This window comes from Epinephelus fuscoguttatus, linkage group LG20 (genome assembly GCF_011397635.1).
Source record: "Epinephelus fuscoguttatus linkage group LG20, E.fuscoguttatus.final_Chr_v1".
Classification (NCBI taxonomy): domain Eukaryota; kingdom Metazoa; phylum Chordata; class Actinopteri; order Perciformes; family Serranidae; genus Epinephelus; species Epinephelus fuscoguttatus.
The window spans coordinates 38273363-38300646 of NC_064771.1; the positions used below are offsets into that span (position 1 = coordinate 38273363).

At 42.5% G+C, this 27284-nt stretch overlaps 1 protein-coding gene and 1 long non-coding RNA gene across 4 annotated transcripts; one reads left to right on the top strand and one right to left on the bottom strand.

Moving 5' to 3' along the window:
- Nucleotides 1–3450: 3450 nt before the first annotated feature.
- On the bottom strand, nt 3451–26010 carry LOC125880629 (uncharacterized). 3 transcript variants are annotated; one of them, XM_049563258.1, is made up of 16 exons: nt 25931–26010; nt 24991–25048; nt 21489–21758; nt 19437–19512; nt 18403–19258; nt 15158–15292; nt 14893–15022; nt 14654–14782; nt 12362–12466; nt 10304–10467; nt 10060–10210; nt 6650–7222; nt 5210–5316; nt 5007–5127; nt 4825–4925; nt 3453–4729 (listed from the first exon to the last, which is right to left on the bottom strand). In XM_049563258.1, the coding sequence occupies exons 3-16, from the start codon at nt 21742–21744 to the stop codon at nt 4565–4567; spliced, it is 3069 nt and encodes a 1022-aa protein (XP_049419215.1). In that variant the 5' UTR covers nt 21745–21758; nt 24991–25048; nt 25931–26010; the 3' UTR covers nt 3453–4564. The 3 variants fall into 3 exon arrangements, with proteins under 3 accessions (XP_049419213.1, XP_049419214.1, XP_049419215.1); XM_049563256.1 differs by having other exon boundaries at nt 3451–4729; nt 10060–10467; XM_049563257.1 differs by lacking the exon at nt 25931–26010 and having other exon boundaries at nt 3452–4729; nt 10060–10467; nt 24991–25113.
- LOC125880706 (uncharacterized) lies at nt 24052–26337 on the top strand. The gene is made up of 3 exons (XR_007448139.1): nt 24052–24429; nt 25149–25314; nt 25589–26337. It is a non-coding gene; the product is annotated as an uncharacterized LOC125880706 (long non-coding RNA).
- The last annotated feature ends 947 nt before the right edge of the window (nt 26338–27284 follow it).

The window sequence follows — 27284 nt, forward strand, 5'->3', positions numbered from 1 at the left end:
GTTCAGTAACCACAATTTAAGGTTCACAACCAGTAACAACCAGTAGGTCAGGGCCACTCACTGGGCCCAGTTTTGGAAACAATAGAGTAATAAATATCTGGCAAAATATACAAATATACAAGACTAGTCCATAGCCACTGGTAGCTTTGTCACCTTCTACCTATGCCAGTCCTCAATGCCTATGTGCAGTTTCACATAGATTGACCACGTCAGTGAGTAGAAAAACGTGGGACAGACAGAATGACTGACTGACAGAATGACACACTGACAGTTTCCGTGATTATGTACAGCATACCATACCATGACTTAGTCATACCAAACATTAGAAACAACACCAACATTGGTCCACAGGGGGAGCCACAGCGATCGGTCACATTTTAGCCATTTTGAAGCATTTTTCTGTTGTTATAGCGCCACCCAGTTGCCAATTAGAGTTAAATTTCTCCAGTCACCTTGAGGCGTCCTGTTCTACATATCTACCAAGTTTAGTAAAAATCCATATGGCGGTTAGGCCTAGATAAGAAATGAGCTCTCTAGCGCCCCCATTTTGTTTGATGGGCTCAATAATGGAGGGGTCCCCTCAGATTATGTGTGGTCATATGCCTACAAAGTTGCGTGGTGATGGGTGAAACCCTTGAGATGTTCTACACCTTTATGTGATGAGCCACGCCCTCCGCAATATTCATTGCCTTATAGAAGCTCAGTTTTAGGAAGTTTTCCAACTTTTGCCAAGAGGGAACTTTAGATATTGCTCCCTAGATTATGTTCACCCAGTTTCATGCAGATCGCTCAAACTTCCTAGGAAGAGATCCATTTGAAGTGTTTTTCAACAAATTCAAAATGGCGGAAAATCTATATAAGCGGAAGTTATGGGTTCTTGAGGCAAATGTGTTCCTCATGAGGAGAGGCATCTCTGTGCAAAGTTTCATGTCTCTACCACATACGGGGCATGAGATATGCCCATTCAAAGTTTGACATTTCAATGGGTTGCTATAGCGCCCCCCTTTGGCCAGTTGATGTAATATTGCTTCATTGGCATCCTCCCATGACCCTCTACCACTGTGCCAAATTTCACATGGATTGACCAAGTCAGTGAGGAGAAAAACCTGGAACACACACACACACAGAGTTTTCATCATTATATAGTAAAGATATGAAGTGTGTATTAAAGGAGCAAAAGCAAACCTAGTGCCTAATGGAGTGACAGTGGGAGTTAGATAAGTACAAAATGGTGGAAAAAGCAGACTGCACCTGATAATCAATGTTATATTGAATATGATGTGACAATGAGAAGTACTATTGCACATGATTGAGAAATGATATTTCACTACATTGACAAGCGATCATGATATTGAAAAGTAATATTACTATTAAATTTGTATTACTATATTAAATGAAACAGAACGTACAAAACCACATTCTCATACTGCCACAATGAAGTGTACTACACTGTGCTACAGGAAAACTATTTAAAAAGTATATAAATAAGGTAAAAAAGTTAATAAAATCCCTACAAAGATAAACCGCTTTGTTAAAAGTAGAATCATTTTTTTATTCACCAAACAGTCCAAGAATCATCACCAAAGCCACCAGACTCCATTTAAATGAGCAGTCATTTTAGTGTGTACAGAACCAGCATATTTCCACATCTCACTGGATGAGTTAAGGGTTTATTTCAACCAAACCAGAGCTGGTGATTGTTAGAAGAGTGGAAGGACCAAACCAAGACGGTTTTTGTTAGTTTAATTTTGTTTCTGTCAACTTTGAATTAAGTGTGTTTTATGATGATAAAATTACAGTTTATTTTAATGGACTCTGGTGGGTTTGGTGATGGTGATTTCAGGGCTGTTTCTGGTTTAAATAAAAAGGATCTTTCTCTTTAGCAAAAAGCTCTATCTCTGTCGGGATCCTTCCCATAATGTTGTCAGATACTGAGTAACACTGAGCCTGTCAGTGACAAGAACAAACACTTTCAGTGGATGTAAGTTGACGGTGAATAATTGCCCATGGCAGCCTGTTTTACATCTTCAAAAACTCTTGTTGCCATTTGTCAATTGGACACAAAAACAACGGAAAACAGAGTCCAGATCAAAAAATACCAAAGTTAACTCTTTAAGTACAGACTGAAGGGACTTTATAGGCTTTTAACTCTGCATTCTCTCGGCTCAGGCTGTCCTTAGTCACACATTATTAACCCAGGGTTAACCTCAGCCCAGGGCTATACACGATTCACCCTGCACTTCCACCAGCTCTGAGTTCAACACCTAACTTATGTTACCGTTCTACAGTTGTACTGTTGACTCACTGGCAACTTTTAGCCCTGGGTTAAGTCCATTTTTATGGAATAACCCTGCAAACTCAGGGTTAAACCTGCTCCAAAGCAGGGCCAGCAAGCCTTACGCTAAAGTCGGTGTTAGCTCACTTGGATTGTGACAGGACTGTACCACTTTCTTAGGACCAGACTAACAGCTCTGTAGAGTCCCTCGAGCCAAATTTGAAATAAAGGGTGACACTGATTATTCAAATTTTAAGGCGTAACTTAAACAAGTCCTTTTGTCCTTTTTTCTGTTTGTTCAGTCATCAGTTTAAAGACTCACTGTATTATCCTTTGTGTTGACATTATGCAATTTCTGAGCTACCGGACATCTGCTGAAAGTCAACACAGATCGCTCTCTGAGTGGAGTCAGGCTGCTGAGCACTTTACATTATGATTCTTGTTTTCGTTTTAGGCCAGAAGGTTCGGCCAAACAGATCCTCACATACTGAATCATGTTACAGAGTTAGAGGAACACTAATTGTGATGCTGTGGTGAAAAAGGGTAACAGAGGGTGAAAAATGACTGCTGGGCCGTGTTTAAATATTTGCTATGGGAGGAGCTGCTTGAGCGACCCGAGCTCCAGATTCCTCAAACATCATATGTTGTTTGAAAGGGAGGGAAAGGCCAGAAATTTAGAGGTTATGAGTCAAAATCCGCCCAAACAAAACACTTTGATCAGACACAAAAAAAAAAGAGTCTTTTTTTAAAAATGTTTTCTGCATTTTTACCAACAGAATTTTCTGTAAATATCAACTCCAGAAATGAAGGTCCAAAGGCAGTATAATTAACTACATATCCAGTGGAATTTAAATACAACATTGTGGAATCAGCCTATTAAATATCCATAATAAAATATAAACACCCTCCATTTTCCTTAAAAAGAAAAACTTTCCTCACTGGTCGATTCACTGTTGTAATAATTCTCAGTAAAGCATTTTACATAAAAATACCATGAGTCTCAGTCATGTGACCACATGTGAAATCCTGTTTGTCAAGCGACTCAGTCACATGAACCTTCTTTGTGCTGCTTTCTTCATTAGTGTTGTAAATGTTCCCAGTAGCTGCAGCTCTGGTCTGAGTCTCCTCCTGTGTGGACTGAAGCTGGAGGACACGGTGCACGATGGAGGCAGTGACAGGAAAACAAGCAGAGGTGGCAGAAGAGAGCAGGTCATTTTTTTATTAAGATATAAAATGTGAGTAATGTTCAAGTATTAAAGTCTCAAGGGCTCATGTTGTATCATGACAGTTATTCATGGATTTAAGCAGCTTCACTTGTTCACTGCATTTAAAGGGCACAAAGAAACACGACAGACTCCAGATCACAGAGAGAACAAAGAGGTGCCCCAAACGTCTGAACTCTTTTGTCCCCTGATTGTGCATCCAGGGCGAGATAAGAAAAGATAACATTAAACTGAAGAACGGCTATAAATCATCTTTACAAATAGAAAATCAGCTTTAAAATCACATCATGTTGATAAAATCACACATCTTAAAATCCAGCAGTCACCAGAGGAAAATGTCAACGTACATTTCTATAAGCCAGGATTTGCACATTTCATACATATTATCAACATTTCTAAAGTAACGTATTTATGAGCTGACAGTGTCATCGGTTTAAGGGACCAAATGTGGCCATTTTTTAGCAACCTGTTACTGGGGATCACCGGGGATAGTGACACAAAAGTGACTGTTTTATGCAAGACATTGTTGCATTTCTTACCTTGCTAGTACCACTACCAAAACAGTTGCTTAACTGAGGAATTGCTGTGTTTCCTGCATGGAAAGTATCATGAAATACAGTTGTTTTTTTACCAAGGACACTGTTGTGTTTCGAGAAATTGACACCAAAGATGGTTCTTTTTAACAAGACATCGCTGCGTTTTCTGCCTTCATAGTGACATGAAAAATTGTTGCTTTTACAGAGACATCATTGCATTTCCTGCTCGGAAAATCACATGAACATATATATCTCTGCATTTCTTGTCTTGGTAGCAACATGAAAAACAGTTGCTGTTATCAAGACATCGCTGCGTTTCATTCCGGGGTAGTGACACTAAAAATGGTTGTTTTTAACCAAGACATCACTGCATTGACACAACGACAAAAGAAAAAAAATCTGACTACTGGGTTGAAAATCAGTCATATCAGCAGCACAACATCTACAGGTACCTGTGCACATGTTTACGCATAAATGCATAAATTGGTGCAAACCACAAATAAAACAACAACAACAACAACAACAAAGTCTCATTCTCTGAGTTCCAGTTTGCCGTCTCGGACTCTCCACCTCCAGCGCTGACACCTGTCAGGAGCAGGAACACAGCGCAGCCACAGACACGACTCTTTGATCTCTTGCTCAAAGGACACGATCTTCCTGTCCAGCGTCTCCAAGGTGAAGGCTTTCCCTGAGATCTGTTAATGACAGGTGAGATCCATAATTTTGATACTTCACGTAAATTCTTTTCAAACTACTTGTGTACTTTTACTTAATTTACGTCGCCTCTTACCTGATCGCTGATTCCTATGGCAACATGGCCCACTTTGACCTGCCGCCGCTCACGGATCCTCAGACACTCGCCCTGGACATTCTCGATCCAGATGTCAACACCTGGAGTGTCACAGCAGTCAATAACAGTAAAAAACAGAAGTCGAACGACATGTAACTGAGTGATACGTCCTGCCGTCTTACCTTCAAAGCAGCACGAGGACGGCTGACTGGCTGAGGCCAACCACTCCAAGTGTCCGTCTGTCCGACTGTTGCAGGAGGAAAAGACTCCAGAGCTTAGATCATCAGACGAATGATCAGAGTCCTTAAAAATGGAGAGAACATTTTCAGAACGTTTTAATTCCACATGTGCGGCACACGTACACCTGTGACTTCACAACACACACCTTCTCTGAGGCGTCTATCTGTGATGTGTCTGAGCAGCTGAAACAGGACGGAGGGTCGTCTCGAGGTTCAGGGGACGGGGTCTGGATCGTGGTGCCCAAAGGTACGTCTAGTGAGAGAAAACATATCAGCAGTTTAGTGCTGAGCAACAAACTTTTCTTCCCACTGAAGGATGATATCAATGTTTTTTACATGTTTGAGTGCATTTACTTAAAATCTGGTACTTTCCAAATCAATCCTTCACTTTATTAGACTTGTGCCTAAATAACCAGGCTCTTCAGGTGCTCTGTGAAAAGGTGAAACCTCGTGGGGCGTCTGACTCAGTAACTCAGGATGTGTCTTTGCAAGGTGACCTTTTTGGAAACCTTCTTTGTTTCCAGAGATCAATATGTGGAACTGAAGTTGAATGATTACAGGTAATCAAATATGGACGCTCTGTCACGGCTCTCAGTGTTGCCGTCGACACCAAACACATCCCTTATTGTCTTTATGAGCTGCATTGGGCTTTGAGCTAATTCACTCCAATGTAAACGTATCCATGGCGATATTTGTCAGCTGAAGAAGTACACAGATGGATGGGTCACACGCTGACATCATTCACATACTTATCTTAACTAAAAACATGTTCTAATCTTGACCAAGTAGGCAGCAGTACATGTAGCTCAGTCCATAGGGACCTGGCTTGGGAACCCAAGGGTCACCAGCTCAAGTCCCAGTATGGACCACTGTGGAGTTGGCAAGGCCCTAAACCCCCAACTGCTCAGGGTGCCTGTCCACGGCAGCCCCCTCACATCTCTCCATTTAAAGCATGTATAGGTCCTGTTTGTGCATGTGTGTGTGACAACAGAGTGAAATAACTTGGGTATCAATAAAGTACATCTTTTTCTTCTTCTTCCTAAAGTTCTGTTGCCTGAACCTGACTGCAACCATGTCACAACATTAACCTCATGTCACACTGTGTTTCAGCTGTGCATCATCTTGATACTTTTGCGTGGCTGTGGTGGAGCGGGTCGTCCACCAATTGGAGGATCAGCGGTTCAAACCCCGGCTCCTCCACTTTGCATGTTGAAGTATCCTTGGGCAAGATACTGAATGCTCCCGATGGCTGTTCCATCAGTGTATGAATGTGAGTGAATGTGACCCCTGTGAAAGCACACTGAGTGGTCAGAAGACTAGAAAGGTGCTATACAAGTGCAGTCCATTTACCATGATCCGCTAAGGCATGCCCTGTGTTCCCCTTTAAGACACGCTGGAAAAAACTCTGTTTTACTTTAAATATGCACCAGAGAGGAAAAGCTCTGAAATCACACTGAGATGCAGCGTCCTGATAAAATGTAGCTGCGTCAGATGAAATGAGGTGATTCTGGACATGTATAAACAAACTGTTAGAGAGGAGTGTATCTGCTGAGCTGTCCTCATGACGCAGAGTTTTTCTGACTCACCGTCTCGGAGGTATTCCAGCTCCGGCTCTGATCCCCATGAATTGTCATTTGTCTGTTGGCCTTTTTGCAGCAAAGGGAAAATGCCTCTGAGAGCACGGAGATACTCTGTGGACATGGAGGACTCCCACTCCTCTTCCTCCTCCTCCTCCCCCTCCCCCTCTTCATCTCCCTCCTCTTCCCAGTCCCCCTCATAGTCCCTGTCACTTTTCGGCCACTTCTCCTGAACATGTTCCTCCTCGGCCATGTATATATCCACCTCTGAATCAGAGCAGGTGTCCCAGTCTTTTCCATCTGCAGCATAATCATCCTGCAAAGACTTTGGCTGGGACTCCCATTCCCTGGTTAAGAAATCTGTCTCCACGTCAGAGTTTTGGTCTGAGTCACCATCTTTCCAGTCACTGGTGTCCTCGTCCACTGCTGTTGTCCTCCAGGGGCTCACCCAGTACATCGTGGCTGATGGTTTGGTTGGTTTGATCCCAGGTGACAGAGAGCAGGGCGTGTCTTCATTCTGGCTCTCACTGTGATGCAGCTTCTCACAGGCACTTTTGATGGACCAGGGACTCAGACCGCCAACTGTGGAACAAATGTAGAGTCCTCAGTGGTGCAGTAAACACAACAACAACAGTAAGGTGCTTGAGATTGGAGGTTTTTGGTTAACACACTGTTTTATTAGCTCAAAAACAGACAATTCTTGGTTTCTATTGACAATGACATCACAAAAACTAGGTTTGGAGTACCTCAAGGCTCAATCCTGGGTCCTGTTTTTTTCCTATAGTTGCTCCCTCTTGGGGATATTATTCACTGCCATGGCATCTCGTTTAGTGTTTATGCTGATGACTTGCAGCTATACCTTCAGATCCAGCCCACGACTCATGATTTATCAGTGTCATTTCTGTTTGTCATTGATACTGTTCTGTTCTGTTCCGTTCCCAGGGGGTCTTTGCTGCTGCTCTCCCTGCCTTAGGCTTTCCATGTAGGTGCATGGAAGGGCAGGGAGGTGTGTTACATCAGCCTCAGGCTGAAGGGTTATAAGGGCTTTCTGCCTAGGCCTGAAGAAAAGCAGAGGGGCTCCAGAAGAGAGCCGTACTGCCAAATATAATACTGCACATGGAAATAAAGTTTTCTTTGACTGAAGTGGTCCTGACTGAATTAATATTTTGGCAATTTGGTTCCCCTACAGTTTCAGAGTGGTAGACCACTGTTGTATATATATTCGCCTGCAAGACTGCAAACTGTTTATATGACCCTGACGTAAGCTGTAGTGATATGTCTCATGGCTAACAGGCAAACATCTACAACCTGACAGCAGAGTGTATATCCCTGCCAATGTTATTTATGAAAGATTGTGACATGAGCTGTAACCTTATCTGTGTCATCCCCGTCTCACTGAGTCTCATGGACAGCCTTACAAGTTCATCTGTGGACAAGCTGAAGCTGATTTGGAGCCAGGAAATCGAACATCAGAAGAAGAAGAGCCATGTCGGCTGACGTGAAAAATTTTGCACGAATATGACTCGGCACAGTTTTATCTATTGTGGCATTGGAGATGAACACACACAAAATAAATGACAGAAAGTTTGCTAAGCTTCTGAATGTGACTTTTGGAATCCAGAAAAACCCAGAACTCAGTGAGACAGGGATGACACAAATGAGGCGACAGCATATGTCACAATCTCTCATGAATAACATCGACAGGGATGTACACTGTGTGATTGTCGTATTTCTTTAGTTAGCCGTGAGACAGATCACTGCAGCTCATATCAGGACAGTTATGTTACAAACACTTTGTAACCCTGCATTCATCCCTTTGTTAGTTTACTTTTGTCCGGCCTGCTCGGTCACTCTCTCTTTTTCTCTTATTTGTTTCCTCTGTGAATCCTTTCCTTTTTGGGCTGTTCGCTACTGCCATGATGTTTGTAATGAGAAAACCGAGCTAGCTTCATAGTATCAAAAGACAACATCAGCCACAACAACTACAGCCAAACTAGCTAGTGCCATAAATTGTTACGCTTTGGTGATCCACTTCGTTTATCAAAGGGACATAGTGCACGAACAGCCGTTTGGGGTGCTGAGTGGGAAGGATAGAGTCACTATTCTCCCTGTTACAAGTCAGTGTAGCATCAAGATAGAATAGAATAGAATAGAAAGAACTTTATTTATCCCAAAGGGAAATTCAGCAATTGATTGATTTAGCAGATGATAATAAAGCTGTTATTTTAATTTAAAAAGTTGCATAAAGTTGCTTTAAAGATACTAAAACTTCCATACACACTTTAATTTTGTCACGTTGTAATTAGTACAATGCACTTTTTACCTGCCTTAATTGAAAAGCCTAAAGGCCGTAACACAAGCCAACAGTTGTTGGGCTGTTGGTGAGAGTCTAAGGCCCTTGTTGATGCTAGTCAGCTTTTTTCCGCCTATTCAGTTGGCAAAGTAAAGCCTGATTCACTATGATTGGCAGTTTGACTCAGCACACGGAAACAGAGACAGAAGTGAGGAAAGTAAACAAACAGCTAAAGTCACGAGGGAGTGAGACCGAAACAAAGTTGTTAAATAAGGTCAGATTATTTTTCTTTATCCACTGAGCTCTTTAGCAGAAATGTTTCCTGATGGTTTGTGTCATTGTTCTTTCACGCACAGTAAATATACTGTTCTTTCAACATTGCATTGTGTTGTTAATGTGCTAGCTGGCTAACTAGCGTCAAGATGAACTTCCACTTTTTGAATGATGATTACAGATGACCACTGTCTGGTGGTATGGAAGGGTATGTCTTCTCACGCAGGAACAGAACGTACAGTACGTACTTGTTGGTGTGTTCATGTGCATTTTTTTGGTTGAGAAGTTTGGTGTGTCTGGGCCTGGAGACTGAGAGGCTTTTAACTGGGACAAAGAGATCACATTACTTTTCTTTTAGCCTCTCTAGATTAGCTGCCTCTTCATTTTAGAAATTATTATTATATATTTTACTTCTAACGTTTAAAGCGTTGCATTTTGCTACATCACTGAACAGTTCTCCACGTGACCTTTGCTGAGTGTTTGTCCTCTCTCAAATCACTTCTCAGGTCATACTTTTACTGCAGAGCTAACCCTGATATTCAGCTTTGTTTTATTGAGTTATTTTAACCACTTTGTTTAAAGCCTGTCTTATCTTCTTGATTTTATTTTTGCCATAGTCTGTGCTCATTACACTGTTGTAGTTTCCTGTTCTTGTTGTATGTTGTTAAATTCTTTGTAATTTTTTGTTTTCTGTGTAAAGTACTTCTTAATTTTGTTGCAGTATTTCTTTATATCATTTCTTTTTTATGTTTTAAAGCACTTAACCTTTGTTTAGAAAGTGCTCTAATATGCTTTTGATTATCATCGTTATTATAAACAATAAAGATGATTGTGAAACATGAAGCACATCGACCTGCTCTGAGGGCTTTGGTGGTTTTCCTCCGGAGCTCCTTTGCCGACGCTCGTCTGTCAGGGTCCTTCTGGAGTCCGGCCCTGAACACTTTGGCTGTGAAGTTGTTGCAGTTGGACGGCACCTCCCACAGAGGCGGAGGCTCGTTGACAATCTGACAAACACATGACAGGAAACGTGAGAAAACCTCTTTACACGTCAGGGTGGAAATGTCACACTTTCCAATAAAGACAAAGAAGACTGTCACCTGGAGACACAGTGGATGGGAGTAGTAGCGTATCCATGGGTGGCATCCATTGAGCATGTGCAGTAGCATGCAACAGCTGCTCCACACGTCCGCCTTGGCACACAGTCGATCCCCCTGTGCCACCTCGGGGGCCATGTGGGTCTCTGTGCCGGGGAAGGCAGCTCCTACATCGACATACGGTGAATTCATTTTAATCTTTCTGTCTTTTACCTGCTCATTACTTTGTCTTAATAAACATGCTCCTGTTGTTTCTATATTTTAACTTGGCTTACACTTTTCTGGGGCTGTAGACACACAGTAATATATGTATTTTTTTCTGTCTGTTCATGTTGAACTGTCTCTTACAAGCTCCTGATCTTGACCCCTTTAAGTTTTACCATGTTTTTTGAGTCAGTAGAAGCTGGTTTGAGTAGGACCATCAGCCTGAGATGTAAATGCTCAATGTGCCACCAACGTAAATGTTCTGTATATAACTCTGGAGAAAGATTTCCAGCCTCGTTTCCAGGTCGTCAAATATCATAGCTTTGGGTTGCTTGTCGGCTCAAACTACGAACCCGAAGCATCTGGCGACCGGGCAATGATTTTCAACCTTATTGCCAGGACACATGTTGGCATTGTACGTTTCTGCAAACCACAGATACATGTGTACATCATTATGTAGCAGATTTGTTGGAAGTTCGCTTCGTTACTGTGTGGTTTGGTTTAGACACAAAATACTTGGTATGGTTAGGGTTAAATATCCCGTTTTGGGGGCACAATCCAGCTGGAAACGCAGCGATGTCTTGATGAAAGACACCCACTTGTTTGTGGCACTTTCCCTGCAGGAAATGCAGCGTTATCTGGGCAAGAAGAATCTGCTTTTGGTGGCACAGTCCTAGCAGGAAACGTAGCCATGTCAGTGAGAAACAACCACTTTTTGTGGCGCTATGCCAACAGAGATGCTGTGATGTCTCGGTAAAAAAACCAACCACTTTTCAAGGTACAATCTGGGCAGGAAATGCAGCTATGTTTTGGCTTGTTGTGGCACTTTCCCTGCAGGATATGCAGTGCTATCTTGGCAAATAAAGAAACTACTTTTTGTGGCACAATCTTAACAGGAAACTCAGAGATGTCTTGGTAAAAAACACCCCTTTTTGTACCACTATCCCCGCTGGAAAAAAAGTGACAGACCACTAAAAAACACTCGCATTTGGTGGCTAAAAAGTTGCTGGAAAAACAACGGGTTTTGTTGTTTCTTTGTCTCGAACTGTGGTGTGCAGCTTGGCAGATGTCTTGCCTAGGTGAAACGCCATCCACCAGAAATGTACAATGCCAACATTTTCTCATGGTGACTGAGCTGGGTATTTGATAACTGGAAAATGAAACTCAGCAATTACCTATCTTTCTCCATAGCTCCATACAGAACCTTTAAAACTCATTTGGGAAATTACTATAAGTGAGTTTATGTAGCGTCTGAAAGAAAAAAATAACATAACTTTAACAAAAAATATAAGATTAAGAATTCATATATAAAATAATTCAATAAAAACTTTAACTAATGAACAAAACCCACTATTACTCAATTCAATAGAATTAGGTTTTGCTGCTTCAGCCTCACTCGGTCTGGTGTGACCTGTTGCTTCATGTTGGCCAAAGCCTAGACAATTTAAGATGGATATTGCTGCATAACTAATAATATTATAGATTGTAAATGCAGGAGTTATTTCCTGTGCTCTGTCAGTGTGTTCATCTTTATATTTCTGTTATTGTCATGGACCTGCTAAAGATAGACACACAGAGAGGAAATAATACAGTAAGTCAGACTGACCATCAGGGGAAAGATCCAAATTGCAAATATAAACCTTTTTTATTTTCAAGGATCAACATCCTCTTGATTCACAGCCAGTAGAATTATAGTGAGATTAGATCAATTTTAAATTTATAAAAGGCTAAAGTATCTTTTTTTGCATTTATTTAAAGCTAACTTGCGTAACAAAATCCAATAATGTGATTAACAAATATTCATATTTAATGTAAATGTTGCCGCAGTTTCTCGCTGACTGTTCAGACCTCACTCACCCCTGAACGCTCTGGTGCTCCATCCGTTGTCATCTAATGTCTCTGAGAGACCAAAGTCACAGAGGAATGTGTCTCTGCAGTCTGCAGACAGCAGCACATTGTCAACTGGAATAAAATCAACACATAGGATTCAGTGGGACAGCTTGTTTTCATTTGGTGCTCATTATGAAACAGTTGAGTGAGAAATCAGGAGGCTGTCAGGCTGATGGGTTCACGGGGGACCACAGCCATCTGAAGGAACATCTCCAAAAGTAAAGCACATTTTTTCCACCTCTGCATGAAGACGTGATTTGATGGGACTGCTTAATTTGATGTTTGTTGGCTGAGTGAACACAGAGGGCGACGGAGGGGCCTAATTTGAGCGAGCCCCTTCGTCTCCAATCCTCTCAGCAGGGATTACTGGGGGTTTAGGGTCGAGGTGTCAGTTTAGGATTAGGCACCAACACTGGAGATGCGATCTGACAGTAGAACCAGCAGCTAGAGGCTTTACTGGGCTCCATCCCTCTCTGTAAGCACTGCTGATTATATCAGATCTACTACTGTGGGGCCTGACCACAAACTGAAGCTGAATCCGAACATATGCATATCAACAGAAATATGAATATGTATTAAAATCTGCTTTAACAAAGTGATTTTACACTGGAAACACATCAGCATGCCCTCAGATGTAGTGAGAAATGAATCGATATAAACTAATCCCCTGACAAAAGACAGAGGAAGTGCTCAGATCGCTAAAAGTAAAAGTAGCAATACACCAAGTTAAAGGTACATTACAAGTAACAGCCCGGTATTTAAAAGTACAGAAGTATTATCAACAGTATGTACTTCAGTAAAAGTAAACTCAGACAAGACAGAGGTAATAACCTTTAGCCCTGATTACCCAGTGAGGACATTACAACCCTTTATTGGTTCTCTGGCAACTAATATAAAATCTACAGCAAGAAATGTAGGCATCACTTTTGATTCTCAGTTGAACTTTGAACCACACGTCAATCATCTCATCATCTCATCACAAATCTCCCCAGCTCTCGCCTCCCTCCACTGGTCCCCAGTTAACTTCAGAATTAATTTTAAGATTCTTCTAATAACTTTTAAAGCTCAGCATGGTTTAGCCCTCGTTATACAGCTGAGCTTCTGACTACCTGTGCTACGAGTCATGACCTGAGATCCTCCAGTCTACCCTCACTAGTCGTCCCCAGGTGCAGGCTAATAACTGAAGGTGATCAAGCTTTTAGCATCGAGGCCCCGAGGCTCTGGAGTCCTCTGCCTGAGGAGATCAGGCTGACACGTAACCTGTTTTTAAATTATTGCTTAAAACATATTTCTAGGAAAACTTTGTATTTTAATGCTGATTTATACTTTTGTGACTTTTTTGTTTTATTCCCTTTTGCTCTATTTTTTGTCTCTGTACACACAATTTTTCTTGGCTGGCATTATCGTTTTTAAAGATCTCTTTGATCATCAAGTAGTCAAGTAAAGATCTCCTCATTACACCTGGAATAAGCTCCAAATCAGTTTATAATGCTTTCAGTCACTATGGTCCTACCCTCTGGAATTCATTCAAAACTCTGCAGCTCAGCTATTAACCCCAACCAAGAGGAGAGAGCACATCAGCCACCAGCTCTCTGATGTCAGTGTGGTGTGTGAATGAATGGGATTTTCCAATAAAAACAATGCGTGGACTCATTCAAAAGTAACCCCTCTCACTCATCACTTATGACTGACTAGAATATGTGGCAGTGCATTAATCTGCAGAGATTCTCGCCTCTGTTTGTATTTCAGATTCTTATTATTTTGCTTTGTTCTGGACGTAACCTTTGGGCACTGGTGTGTAGCGCCCGGCCACAGCGGGCAGCGTGTGAGGGCGGGACTCTTAAGAGGAAGCTATGAAAATGGTGGACACAGCGCCCACCATGTAACAGTGTGGTTACAGCTGGTTGATCTAGAGCTGATTTAAAATGGTGTTTGTAATTTTGGTGAATTAAATCTGCAACACAGGATCAGATGTTATGAACTAATGATCACATTGTGTTTGTAAAATCTCAAAATGTAACTATAGCTGTCAAACAAATCTGGTGGAGCACAAAGTACAACATGTACAAGTATAAAGTAGCATAAAGTGAAAATACTCAAGTACAAGTACCTCAAAATTGTACTTGAGTAAACGTACTTAGTTACAGTCACTGAGTGTGACTCATGTGACCTGAGGTGTCTAAACTCCTCTAATCTGGTGCTCAAAACAGGCAGAAATAAATACCCGGAACTCTCATGTGGTGTGAAACACAAACACACCTTTGACATCCAGGTGAAGGACCTTCCTGTGGTGCAGGTGCTCCAGCGCCCCCAGTGTCTGATGAAGGTAGTGCAGGGCCAAATCCTCAGGTAGACAGTTCATCTCTTTGAGAAGCTGAGCCAGACATCCTGCAAGAGGAATGGATGAATCTTTATTTTCAACACTGCAGTGTGTTAGTGGTGAATTATGCTGCAGCACACAGACAGTGTATCTGTGTTATTTACTGAAGAAAGTTTACCTGGCTTCAGGTCCATGAAGAGCACGATGTTGAGGCCCTCCCTGACGGCCCCAAAGAGCTCCACCACACGAGGAGAGTTGAGAGCGCTCCACGTGCTCACCTCCTCGCTGCTGAAGTGACTCAGTGGAATCTGAGATCAGAGGACAACAATGTGCTGAACAACACTTCACTCACTTTAAACTCAATCATCGGCTCAGCGCTGGGGAGCGGGAGACTTTGGGTGGTGCATATCTGGATTCAAATGACTCACTCTTTCTTGGCTTACCCTCTTGGCAGCACACTGGAAACCAGTCCTTTTGTCCCGGACACAGAACACATCGCCGTATGAGCCGTTCTGTATGTGGTGCAGGACGCAGTACTCCTCTCCCTCCCTGTACTGACAGCTGTCGGGCTGAAGTTGCTTTAGGACACAAAAGTAAACAGAATCAGTGAAATAACAAACAGCCTGAGGAAGTAAAGTCTGTTGCACTTTGGCCACGCCCCAATCAGTGATGTCACTGCAGCTGGTTCCTGTCTGTGGTCAAAGATCAAATACCTGCTGTAACTAAGAAACTAAGCACAATACTCAAGTACAATGTGGAGGTACTTCTGCTTCAATTAAACTGCTCTAATTAGGGACGCATGATAAGGATTTCCTCCCGATATCTGGTATGCCGATATTTAACAACTCATTTGGACGATACATTGATACATCCACTTTTTCTTCCACCTAATTTCAGTGATCATCAAGTCTCTTCTGTGGTGGAATTAACATCATATTATACATGCAATCTCTTATGGTGACGGCCCACCAGCGGATGGAGACGTGAAATACAAATGTTTGTGATATTCATTCATTGCGCAAAAGAAGAATAAGCTCGCTGAGAGTTCATGTTAAAGCTGATATCGGCTGCTACCCACAATGTGCCGGTGTTATCGTGCATCCCTAGCTCTAATATCTAATTCTATACATCAACTGATCAAATGATGATGTGAAATTTGAAAGGGGTTGTTCATGGTGACAAACACACAGCTAATCATCACCTGAGTCTTAAAACTATGAAGCATTTGAGCTCTTTGTTTTAAGTTTTACGACCCACAACTTCACTGTTTTGGTTCAGTGTCACTGCTCCTATCAGCTCTGGTTCCAGCTGCACTCTTCAGCTCAAAATAAAAGGTGATAAACCCTCAGTGCTCTGCCTGCTCAGCAGCAAACAGCAGACTGACTCAGTCAGAGACAGGCTGGTGAACATGGTGGAGCATTTAGCAGATAAAGAGACAGATATTTCCCTCAGGAGTTGGTGGAGACCAAAAACAGAGCTAAAAAAGAGAGAGAATACTTGACCTGTATCTGACAGAAATATGACTCCATATGTCACCTGAGAAAATAAAATGTTTATATGGGACTAAATTGTTTCCCCAGTGATGCTGTGCTGACAAATATAATCGCTGGCTGACTTATCTTTACAGGTAACATTTTTCTGATTGAATGACGCCCTATGCTAATCTGCCACACTGTAGTAAATGTGAGGTGGTTCTTAACATTTCAATTAATTTTAATTTCAATGTGTAGGTCTAAAGATATTCTTACATTCTCCAAGTGTAAAAATGTGAAGCCTACATACCAGATAAAAAAATGTTTTCTCCATCCACAGCCTGGCGCTTTTTCCTTGAATCTTTGCCTGACCTCGATAACAGTGGCTCATCTTGAGTCTCCCTCTCTGGTAAGCTATGGATGTCAAATCCAAAAAAGTAAAAGTCTTAAGATAAAATAGAGAATTTAATAGTGCATGGGCAGATTTGTTTGCGTTTACTGTCAGCTCTGCAAAGTTAAAGTACCAAATTATCATAACTAGTGTCCTGCACAGTGTCCACCTTGTGGTAAAACATATTAATGAATGCTATAAGTATGGGCTATCATGGCGGCCAGTGCGTCTCCATGCGTTCACGTCTGCATGCCTTTGCGTTGACTATGAAACGGCCCTTAGACTTAATAGGCTATGTTACCGTGATTATAGGGCTTAAATATAGTTTGTGACTCCACACACATTTTTAAAAATGATCATTTTTGCTCAAAAATGGCTCCCCTGGTTTAGACAAAAAAAAAACAAACAAACAAAAAAAAAACACTTGGTTCGGTTTAGGAAAACATCATGTTTTGGCTGAAAAGACCCAGTTTGGTTGCTACAAACACGGCTGGACATGTTCTGACGTGTCATCAAAAATAACCTGTTCTAGTTGTTTGATGGTCTCAAACAGTGATTGGCGGCTTGGCAGCCATCTTGCCTGGGTCTCACACATCCACCATCCCCTCCACTTCCTGATAAGAAGCTCAGCTCATATACATGTAACCAAAATGTTGATATAATATGTATGAAATGTACAAATGTGCCAGATTTGCCGTTTGCAGAAACGTACCGTGCGAACATTTTACTTTGAGGACTGGGCCGTAGGTTCAGGCAACAAAAGGACTTTGCTTAAGATCAGGTGAAAACACTGGTTTGAGTTAAATGTGTGTAAAAAGTTTAACGATCCAAGTCACTGCTGACTTTTTCTGTCTTAAACAAAGACCAGGGTCTTTCCCTTATCTCAGCTAAGTGTTGCGAGTGCCTCAACATAACCATACTAATACCAGCTGTAGTCTCTATGAGTGGATGTTGTCGAGCAAGATCTGACATTAGGGTGAAAAACAAAGTAAATACACTGTCAGTGATATGTTAGCAAACAACATCTCCTCTGGGTTTCATTACGTTTCCTTCAAAATGTACCTACTGTTGCAGACTAGTTGTATATAAAAGTAATTTCTAGGAGACAGGGCTGCAACATGAATGCTAATGTCGTGTCTGCTGGATGTGTGAGTAGGAAACGATTTGTTCACAAACGTCAAAGGTGATAATATGAAAAATGAGTTTTACCTTGTTTTGCTTTTGTTTATGGTAAACAAAACCTTATTTCTACATTTCTAGGATGAAGCATTTTTGGCTCTTGATCAATATTACGCACTAAAAGTGACGACATTTTGGCTTTTTCTGCTTTCGTTTGATCTACTTTCTTCATGCCTTCTCCAAGCAGGTTATGCTTTTGGTTTGATTTGTTTGTGTGTTTGTCAGCAGGAAATATTACAGGCCCTCTTTTCATTAGACTTAGTGAACAGGTGCAGCACAGGCCAAGGAAGAGCCCGTTAAATGTTGTAGCAAATTTAAATCGCAGGGAGGACACACAAATTATTTTTCACTTTTCTTAATGTGGCGAGACAGCGGGGCATTTTGCCTTGGTGGAGGTCTGCGCTCTCTGAGTGCACTTCCTGTTGTAATTTGTCTCTTGTGAGTGTCCAAAGCATTTTATGGAGATATAATAACTAAACCCTTCAAAATAAAGCTCAGAATACTTTCCCTTCGGCTGATTGTGGCGCTGATAAAAGTGCATACTTTAAATTTTTAACTCATCAGGAGCAGTGTTCAGAGCTTATAATGGGGTCAAGTCAAGTAGGCGTATTATATCAGTATAAAAACATGGACGTGAATGTCTTACATGATGAAATATGAGTCCTTCATTGACAGATGTGCTGGTCCTCCAGTCTGTCACAGTCAGTTTGATTAGATCTTTAAAGAAAGGTAAAACAAAAAGCTTCGGCATCCAGGTGACTCTGCCTCTCAGGCCGTACAAAACTGCGTCATCATCGCTGATGTCATCAAAACTAAAGGCACACTGGGGTGTATTTACAGTGCTGGGGCTGTAGGTGGAGTCAGAAACTCCCAGCAGGCTTTGCACACACCCTGCTGAGTCAGAATCCCACTCAGTGTGGGAGGCAGAGGTAAAACCGGACACGTGCATGAGGTCAAAGGTCAAATTTGACACTCTGGCTTCAACTCCAAAACTATCTGGTGCTCGTGTGCCGTCCTCTGCAGCACAGGATGAGTCTGACTCGCTCTCATGTGTGTAAACAGAATCAGAGTCCTGCTCCTGGACGCCATCGGAGTCTGAGCCTCCTCTGCCGTCAGAGCTGGAGGTGTCGTCTGTATCTGCTGATCTGAGCTGCTCCTCTGAGAGTGACTCTGATCCTCTGACACACACATCTGCACAGCCGTCACATACGCAGGAGCCTCCGTGGCTGCAGGGGTGTGACGCTGAGTCAGTAAACTGTGGAGGCGGCGGGATGATCTCAGCTGATGTTGATGATGTCATCTCTCTGCTTGCTGATTTTAGCCAATCGATCTCCTGCACCCACAGGCCCTGTATGATGGGAGGTTGTTCACCGTCCTCTTGGCTCTGTCCTCTGGGTTTCCTGCGTTGTTTCCTCTGGAGGTGGTGGAGCGGGAGTTTGGCAGCCAGATGGAAGTCTTCGTCCTCTGTGTCACTCAGGAGGGCAGCGTCCATGTTGAGAGACCTGTCAGTTAGATGACATGCAGTATGTCATGTTCAGGGTACTAACTGAAATGAAGTTATTTATAGACAGTGTAAAGATCATTATATATTATCAAAGCTCATTTTTCCAGTTATTCTGGTGGCAGTTATTTCTTCCTGAGACACTCTGATGGTACTGTGGGTTGTATGTTGTGAGGTACCTGTGCTTTTTGAGCAGCTGAGATCTTATGTAAGGACACTGTGTGTTGGTGGGGCTGAACTCCTGATAGTCTTCTCCTGGGACAGAGAAATATTTAGTTAAAGTATCCAAAAACATAAATACATTCAGCCAAATTCTGTGAGGAGGAGTGATGAGGAAACTGAGACCTTGTTACATGTCTGTCTGTTTAACATGAGGCTACAGCTGATAGTTTGCACCCACAGTTTGCAGGAATTCTTTTTTTACAGGAGGGTTTATGTGTTGGAGTACCCTCTGGAGGTGTCTTGGGCCTATCATTGAAACAATCGACCAGTTAGAGTCCACCTTGGTTAAAGTTAGGTAAGTTTTTCTCCTGTTAGCTTCTTCTCTCTTCCCTCATCAAAATAAGGGAGTAAGGGGGAGGTAGGGTGTACGGCCTGGTCTGGCAGGGGGGAGTTCAGTCCACACAGATGTCTCTCCTTGGCTCTGCCTTCTCTATGCTCTTTCCCACTTTTCTGTTCATCTAACTTTAACCTTTTGACTCCCACTAAGAAACCCACAGGCTGTTGTAGCGTCCAGTCCTAAACTGAACTTCTTGACTCGGAGCAGTTTGAATCAACCAGCAGAGACTTCTGGCCATGACAAAGTTTGGCACATAACCCCCCTGTAAAATGACAAATTGATGTTTCTACACTTCTGTTTTTGTACATACTTACAAACAGGATACAGTGTGTGAATAATGAGCTCTGGAGACACTGACAGGCTGATTTTGTTACCTTTGGACAAGCCAGGCTGTTTCTCTCTGTTTCTAGTCTGTATGCTAAGCTAAGCTAAGCTAACCACCTGCTGGTTGTAGCCTCTGACTATTTCACAGACAGACATGGAGTCGTATTCATCTTCTCATCTCACTCCCTACCAGAAAGCAAATAAGCACATCCTCCAAAATGTTAATATACTCCTTTAACATCAGGGCTTCAAATGTTGTTTTCCTAAATTATCTTTCTACCAGATTAAAGCCCAGTGTGGCATTTTAAATCAAAGCAGTAGAGGGCGAAATATTCTGGCTGTTTGAGCCTCTAGAACAAGTAAAAAAAGAAAAGAAAAAGAAAACCTGGATCCTACATGTCCCATAATGCAACTCACTAGCATCTCACATGACCACTGTCATCCACCTGGGTGTGTTTATCATCCCTGAATATGGGCAAGTTTCAGTTACTTTATGTCATCACACTCTGTGCAATATCTGAGTGTTAACATTTCATATTAAAAGTAGAATTACATGTTTTTCATCCAGTAGAAAACACATGACAATCAGTTAGATCACTGGTTCCCAACTGATGGCTTGTGGTCCAGAAGTGGGTCGCAGGTCCATTTTGAATGAACCACAAGTGACTTGCAAACCTGTCAAGTTTGTAAAAAAAAATGCAATTCATTTTGAAGTACAGTGAATTTCCCGGGACAGAGCTTTTATTTTGAAATGCTGTTTCTAGCTGTAAATGAGTGACCGAGGGATAGCTGCGTAACAGAGACAGCAAACTAGCTCTACGACGTAACGCTGAATATATTAAACTGTGTGGACCTTGAACTAATGACTAAGGAGAAAAGTTGTATAATTGCCTAGAGTTGGTTGGTGTTCTCACGGCAGCATTTACAAGAGGACCAGATCAAATGCCTTGTGTGAGAAAGCTGCTCTTGATTGGTCAGAATTTCCATGTGGGAAAAATCCAGGAAGTAAAGCAAACGTTGAAGAAGAGTACACTTGCAAGATAAATGTGACACTTTCTAATGTCACAATGGAGGGACAACTACGCAGGTTGATTTTAGCGCTGCTCATCGTGGACTATATTGCTGTCATTGTTCATCAAACCAACTGGAGTTTGATTGAACCGAACCAAACAGGGCAGGTGTGAAAGCAGCCTTAGATCATCCTTAAAACACATCATACATTTCAATATAAAAAGCACCAGTGGAAACTGACCCTGTTTTAATGATAGCTTATCTGCACAGAGAAAGCCCCCCCGCCTCACTGTGGTCATTCATGCTTCATTCACTGATCCACACATGCAGCTCTTACTCTCTGCCTGTGCCACTATGGAGACACAGGCGTTCTCCTCATGTCCCTCAGTGACCACATGTTTGGCAGTGCCGTGCTGCATCACCCGACTCAGATGAGGGGCGATGGCCTGGACCAGCGAGTCCTTCTCCTCCTCACAAACTTGGCTGTCGTCCTCTTTGCCGAGAAATGAGAGTTCAGATCCTCCGGTCACGATGATGAACGGGGTGTTGGAGTTGAACATTCGGGGTATCGCCATTTCTCTGTCACTGTGCATCTACACTGTGAGAACTGGAGAGGAGGATCAACAAAACACATCAGTACAGACAGATGTACTGCTTTGTGGGAATCCTCCTAAATTCTGGGGATGTGTTGACCCTTTGAATAGAAAGATGTTAGCCAAAGATATTACAGAACAAGAGACATGTGGGGCATGAATTTACTTCATCAACGTTTTTACAACCTCTGCACAGAAATAAGACAAAAGGCTTTTTTGCTGTTCTTACCCTTGGCACCAGCATTTATAGAATATTATGGGAGCGATGAGATTGTTATTTATTTTAGTTCTAGTCCTGTTTATTTAGTAGTACTTGTATTTGTCACTTGTTTCTGCACTACTCTACTGCTGCTGCTGCAGTCGCTATAAACAGATATCTGCATACGAATGCAGAATCTCAAGGTAACAGGACAAGATGTTTGTATTGGAAGCTTTCTGGGTTGCGTCTGTTGTCCGAGTAGTGTTGACCAGTCACGTTTGAGTAAGCTGTGGCTGCACACAGGTAAGGAGTCCGTGTGGAGAGCAAAAGTGGCAGAACGCAGCTGCTAATATATAATCTCAGAACCCACCAGCTATTGTCTTACAACGACGTTGCATTTTATGAGCTTTTTTCAAAAAATCATCTGCCTTTATCTGTCGACAGAGATTAGCCAACATGTTCTAGGCTTAGAAAACATGGCTTGGCTTAAAGTAAGTATGGTTGTTACTAACAACATTTAATGTCACAGGTCATATGTCATGCTATACACACTAGCACACTACTTTGTTATCAAAATAACTCCACTAACTTTTGCTTTCATACGGGAAACGAAAAGCGGGCTCCCAGGTGAATGTCTGAGGTTTGTTTGACCAATCCACCTCACTCCCGGCCCCATACGGACTTTCTCATTATCTATACTATGGTGGTAGCCGGTGCATTTCATATGGCCATAAAAAGGGCTTTTGTGCTTCAGCAGCCCCTTTTACACTGCCAGATATTCCGTGAATGTTGGGCCGTTTTGCCGGCAAGCTGCGAGTGTTTAGACACACAGAGCCGGATTGGCGAGTTGATCAGAGGTGCCCAATTTCCCGCCTGTTGATGACGCCGCACGTGCGAGCCACCGGCGGTGGATAAACAGGAAACAGCTGATAGCAGGAATTAGCGAGCAGCTAGTAGCAAGAGGGAAACACAAACCTGACAGACAATGTAAAGATGAGCAACTGGGGAGACAAGGAATTGCGCGCCCTCCTTGTCCTCGCAAACGAAGAGGCCATTAACCGTCAGATGACGGGGACGGTGAAGAACGGGCCGACTTACGAGAGAATCACCGAAGGACTGACCAGCCGCGGCTTCCCTCCCACGTCACTGTTTACGTCACACACTGAGCTACACATTTTGTTACTTGCTCACGCCCCCCATTGCCCTGAAAAAGGCACATTCTGTATAAACAAAAGTAGGTAGGCGGCATTTTGCTGCACTCCCCGATTTTGTTTTTATACTGCCAATGCTGAAAAAACACTGATTGGGCTTTCCTGCTAATTTGCACAACTCCTGTCTAAAAAGGGCTAGTATCTGACGCTAATGTCCACTGACAAAGCGGTGTTATTTGCTGAGTTGGGTTGTTGCCTGCTTTGTCAACAACTGCTGCCACCAGATGCATGCGTAGCATACTGCTGCATTGGTGTCTAAACTGTGATCACTGACAAACTGACGAGTTGGAAATGAGCAAGCGCTGGATTAGCCAAAATGTTTTCTGGACCTGTCTGAATTTGCTTATCAAACTGTAAACAAGTGCCACACGGTAGAGGAAGTCTCGGCTACAGTGGATCTCCTAAGATATTGGCAGTTGCCCCCAGAGCCTTGATTGAGACACTGTTGCTGCTGGGAAATGCAAATTTACCCCTGGAATAAATAACATATCTGTCCGTCTATATCTGTCAGATCAAAGTGAAATTGTGGCCTCATGGTGGAGCCAGACAAAAAGCCAGGATGAATAAAGTTGTTAGGACTCATCACAAATGTCTGTACAAAATTTGGCGCTAATCCATTCAGTAGATGTTGAGATATTTCACTGGATGTTCAGTGTAAACAGCCTGCTGGTGGCACCAGAATCAAAGTCAGAGGGTCAGCAACACCTTTAGGGTTCATCCTCTGGAGACCGTGATGTACATAATTTAATGACAATCCAGCTAGTGACTGCTGAGAAATTAATCTCTGGAACAATGCGGTGAAGTAAACATCCATCTCTAATTATGGGGATATATTGGATTTTTCATGTATATATTGTGTTTGTCATGGTCACCATTAAAGTATTATGGTCTGTAAAACCAGTAAAAGACCTCAGCGTATTCCAGCTCTGGTTGTCAGTAGGTTCAAAGTGTCAATTGATGATATTCCCACATTGATGGAATGGCAGAAACAGCATATTTGTAATTGGCACTTATTTTAATGTGGTGGCATTTGCCGCAGCCGGGCGTGAATGAATAGACACCAGTAGTGATCCTGGCAAGGTGAGTATAAATAGCACGCAGAGATTTGGCACGCAGGGAAGCAGCCGCATGCCTTCCACTGCGCCCGGGCCAGCTGTCGGAGTCTCTCTTCCTCAAACACTCGCCATGTTGACAGCGAATACTGGAGGGGATCAAAACACACACGCTCACCACACATAAAGACGGTCCTGAAGTCCTCGTACACAGAGCGAGACGGTGGGGGAGATATCGAATCTTTTAGTAGTGCTTCTGTTTGATAATGCGAGGATTTGATACTGTGAAAACTATAACTACTCTGAAATTGTGACGTTTACAGAGCTGAAGTTTTAAAAAGGACAAGCAAAATAAAAGTATCACCTGAGCTGTGGACACTTCCAAAGTAAGATAAGATAAAGCTTTGATGCAGCAGCACAAGGACAGAAATACAGATATGTAGAAAAAGTTAAATAAATAAATTATAAGAGTTATATAAAACTAAAATAAATAAGGTAATGTGACAGTAGTATAATAAATAATAACTCTTGTGCACAATAATTTAAACTTACTCGTACTACAGTGATTATTTAAGACTCAATCTTCCAAAACATGCAAGATCAATCATCCCAAACACTGATAAACTCTTCCCATGGTGCACCTCTAACACTTCCTGTCGGCTACACTGCTCGCCTCCCTCTGTGACCTGACAGTGAGAACACCTCTGATCAAACTAAAGTCAGACTGACGGCATGGTTTAAAGTTTCCAGCCAGGTGAATCTGTGCACCAGCAGAGCACGTTACCTCAGTGAGTGACGGTCAGTCAGTGTGTCAGGTTCAGGTGAGATCTCTGCGGTCGCTCCTGTGGAGAGACAGAAGAAGAAGAAAGTGTGTTTCCTGACTCTCTGTTCGTCCTGTGTGTTCATGTCCAAGTGTAACCTACCGGCTTTCTGCCCCCGCAGGCTCTGCTGATTGGTTGACCATGTGTGTGAGTTACGAGCTCTTACACCTCAGTCACTCCGGCCCACTGCCCCCCTCAGCACACCCACCACCCACACACAGCAGCTTCCAAACACTCCGGATGGACTGTGTGGATGCCCCCTGTGACATTTGGATACTTGCTGTCCTGTGAGTTTTCTTTTATTTAAAGAGTTGTAACTAAGTACATTTACTCCTGTTTGGTACTTAGGTACAATTTTGAGGTAGTTGTACTTTCCTTCTTCACTCTACTTTCTACTTCTACTCCACTTTACCTCATCAGATTTATCTGACACAAACATACGAAGAGTTCATGAAATATGAATATTTTGTTATAAATTGAAGTACCTGACAATTTAAGTGGCAACACAGCTGAACTGAGTTGATCAAAATAATTGTTAACTACTTCACTTGTCTTTCAAAGGAGCTGTATGCAACATTCCTGACACGGGATTGCCCACACACGGCTCTCAACATGGCTGAGCTGGCTAGCAGCTAACAGCGCCAACACTGCCAACAATGGCAACAGTGCTAACTGTGTTAACATGGGGGGGCACCTCCAAGACAACACCATCTTACCACCATGGGTCATGACAATATTTTGAGCGTTAACTGCTGTACACATCTCATGAATGCAAACATTTAATGGGTGCTACAAATATATTTTGAATTAACACAAATTTTACACCATAATCCTGATGAAGAGAGAGCTGAGCTGGAAGGCAACACTTTCAATTTACTGGCCCATAAGTGTCCCAACCCTCACCTATGGTCATGAGCTCTGGGTAGTGATCGAAAGAACAAGGTCGTGGACACAAGCAGCCAAGTTGGGTTTCTGCAGAAGGGTGTCTGGGCGCAAGGACATGGGACATCCGGAGGGAGCTTGGAGTAGTGCTGCTGCTCCTTATCATTGAAAGGGGTCAATTGAGGTGGTTCGGGCCAACACATTTTCACTCTGACCTCGTCAAATATCAACGTTTGGTCATGGACTTTCCACGTCCACATACGTCGTCCAAGGTACCTTGGGTGTGTTGGTTGTTGATGTTCTCGGACGCCGTGTCAACTTCTGCCTGTAACATGCATCATCTTCTTTCAAAATACACTTCTGTTTTCAGAGGAAATTAAACATTTACATACAGTCTCTTTCAAAATAAAAGCACTACGTCAGTACAACACCTTGAATTGATGTTTTTTGTCCTTGAACAACAAAAGCATGTGGTTAGGTTTAGGAAAAATACAGGGATTGGCTTTAGAATCTTACAGGACACAAACACTGCTCTCTCGGGTTAAAGTCGGTGTTTGTTAGACCCACCACCACCCCTCCTACCTGCCCCAGTCAGACTCTTGCAGCCTTGACTTTCATCCTTGTCCCACCGCGTTACCTGCTGACACCGCCAGGCAGCGGTTAACTATAACAACAACCAGCCTGGTATCATACTGACATTAAAGGACAGCTTGTTTTGTTGGTTGCTGACGCCGCAAGTCACTGACCAAACACCGGATTTGGTCTGGGCTCACCGGGCATCTGATCAGGATCCTCCTGGGCAGAGGTGTTCAGGCATGTTCCACTGGTAGGAGGCCCCGGGGCAGACCCAGAACACACTGGAGGGATTATATATCTCATCTGGCCTGGGAACAACTCGGGGTCCCCCAGGAGGAGCTGGAAAGCGTCTGGAATACTTTGCCCAGGCTGCTGCCCCCATGACCCGGAGTTGTACATCAGTAATGTACATTTACACATAAATCATCAGTGCATATGCAAGTATGTTGAGTGTACTGTAAGGTATACTTAGTACTTTTAATAATGGATTGATTACAAAGAAAAACTTGGATATAAAAACATAAATTTAAGGAAAAGATTTAGCACAATTTAGTTTTTTACCTTATGGACAATGGAGAGTACCTCAGACATGACAGAACAGGGTATTTTAATTGTTATTTAGAATAATACATTTGAATTACAATAAAGGTACTCAAAGTTATTCTATTTTAGCACAACTAAGTGCATTGAAATATACCGTGAAAAGTCTGAAATTGAGCTTTAGTATTTCTAAAAGAACGGTATACATACTTCTTTATGCCTTTAACTTCTAAAATAATGCATTTAATATGCACTTGGG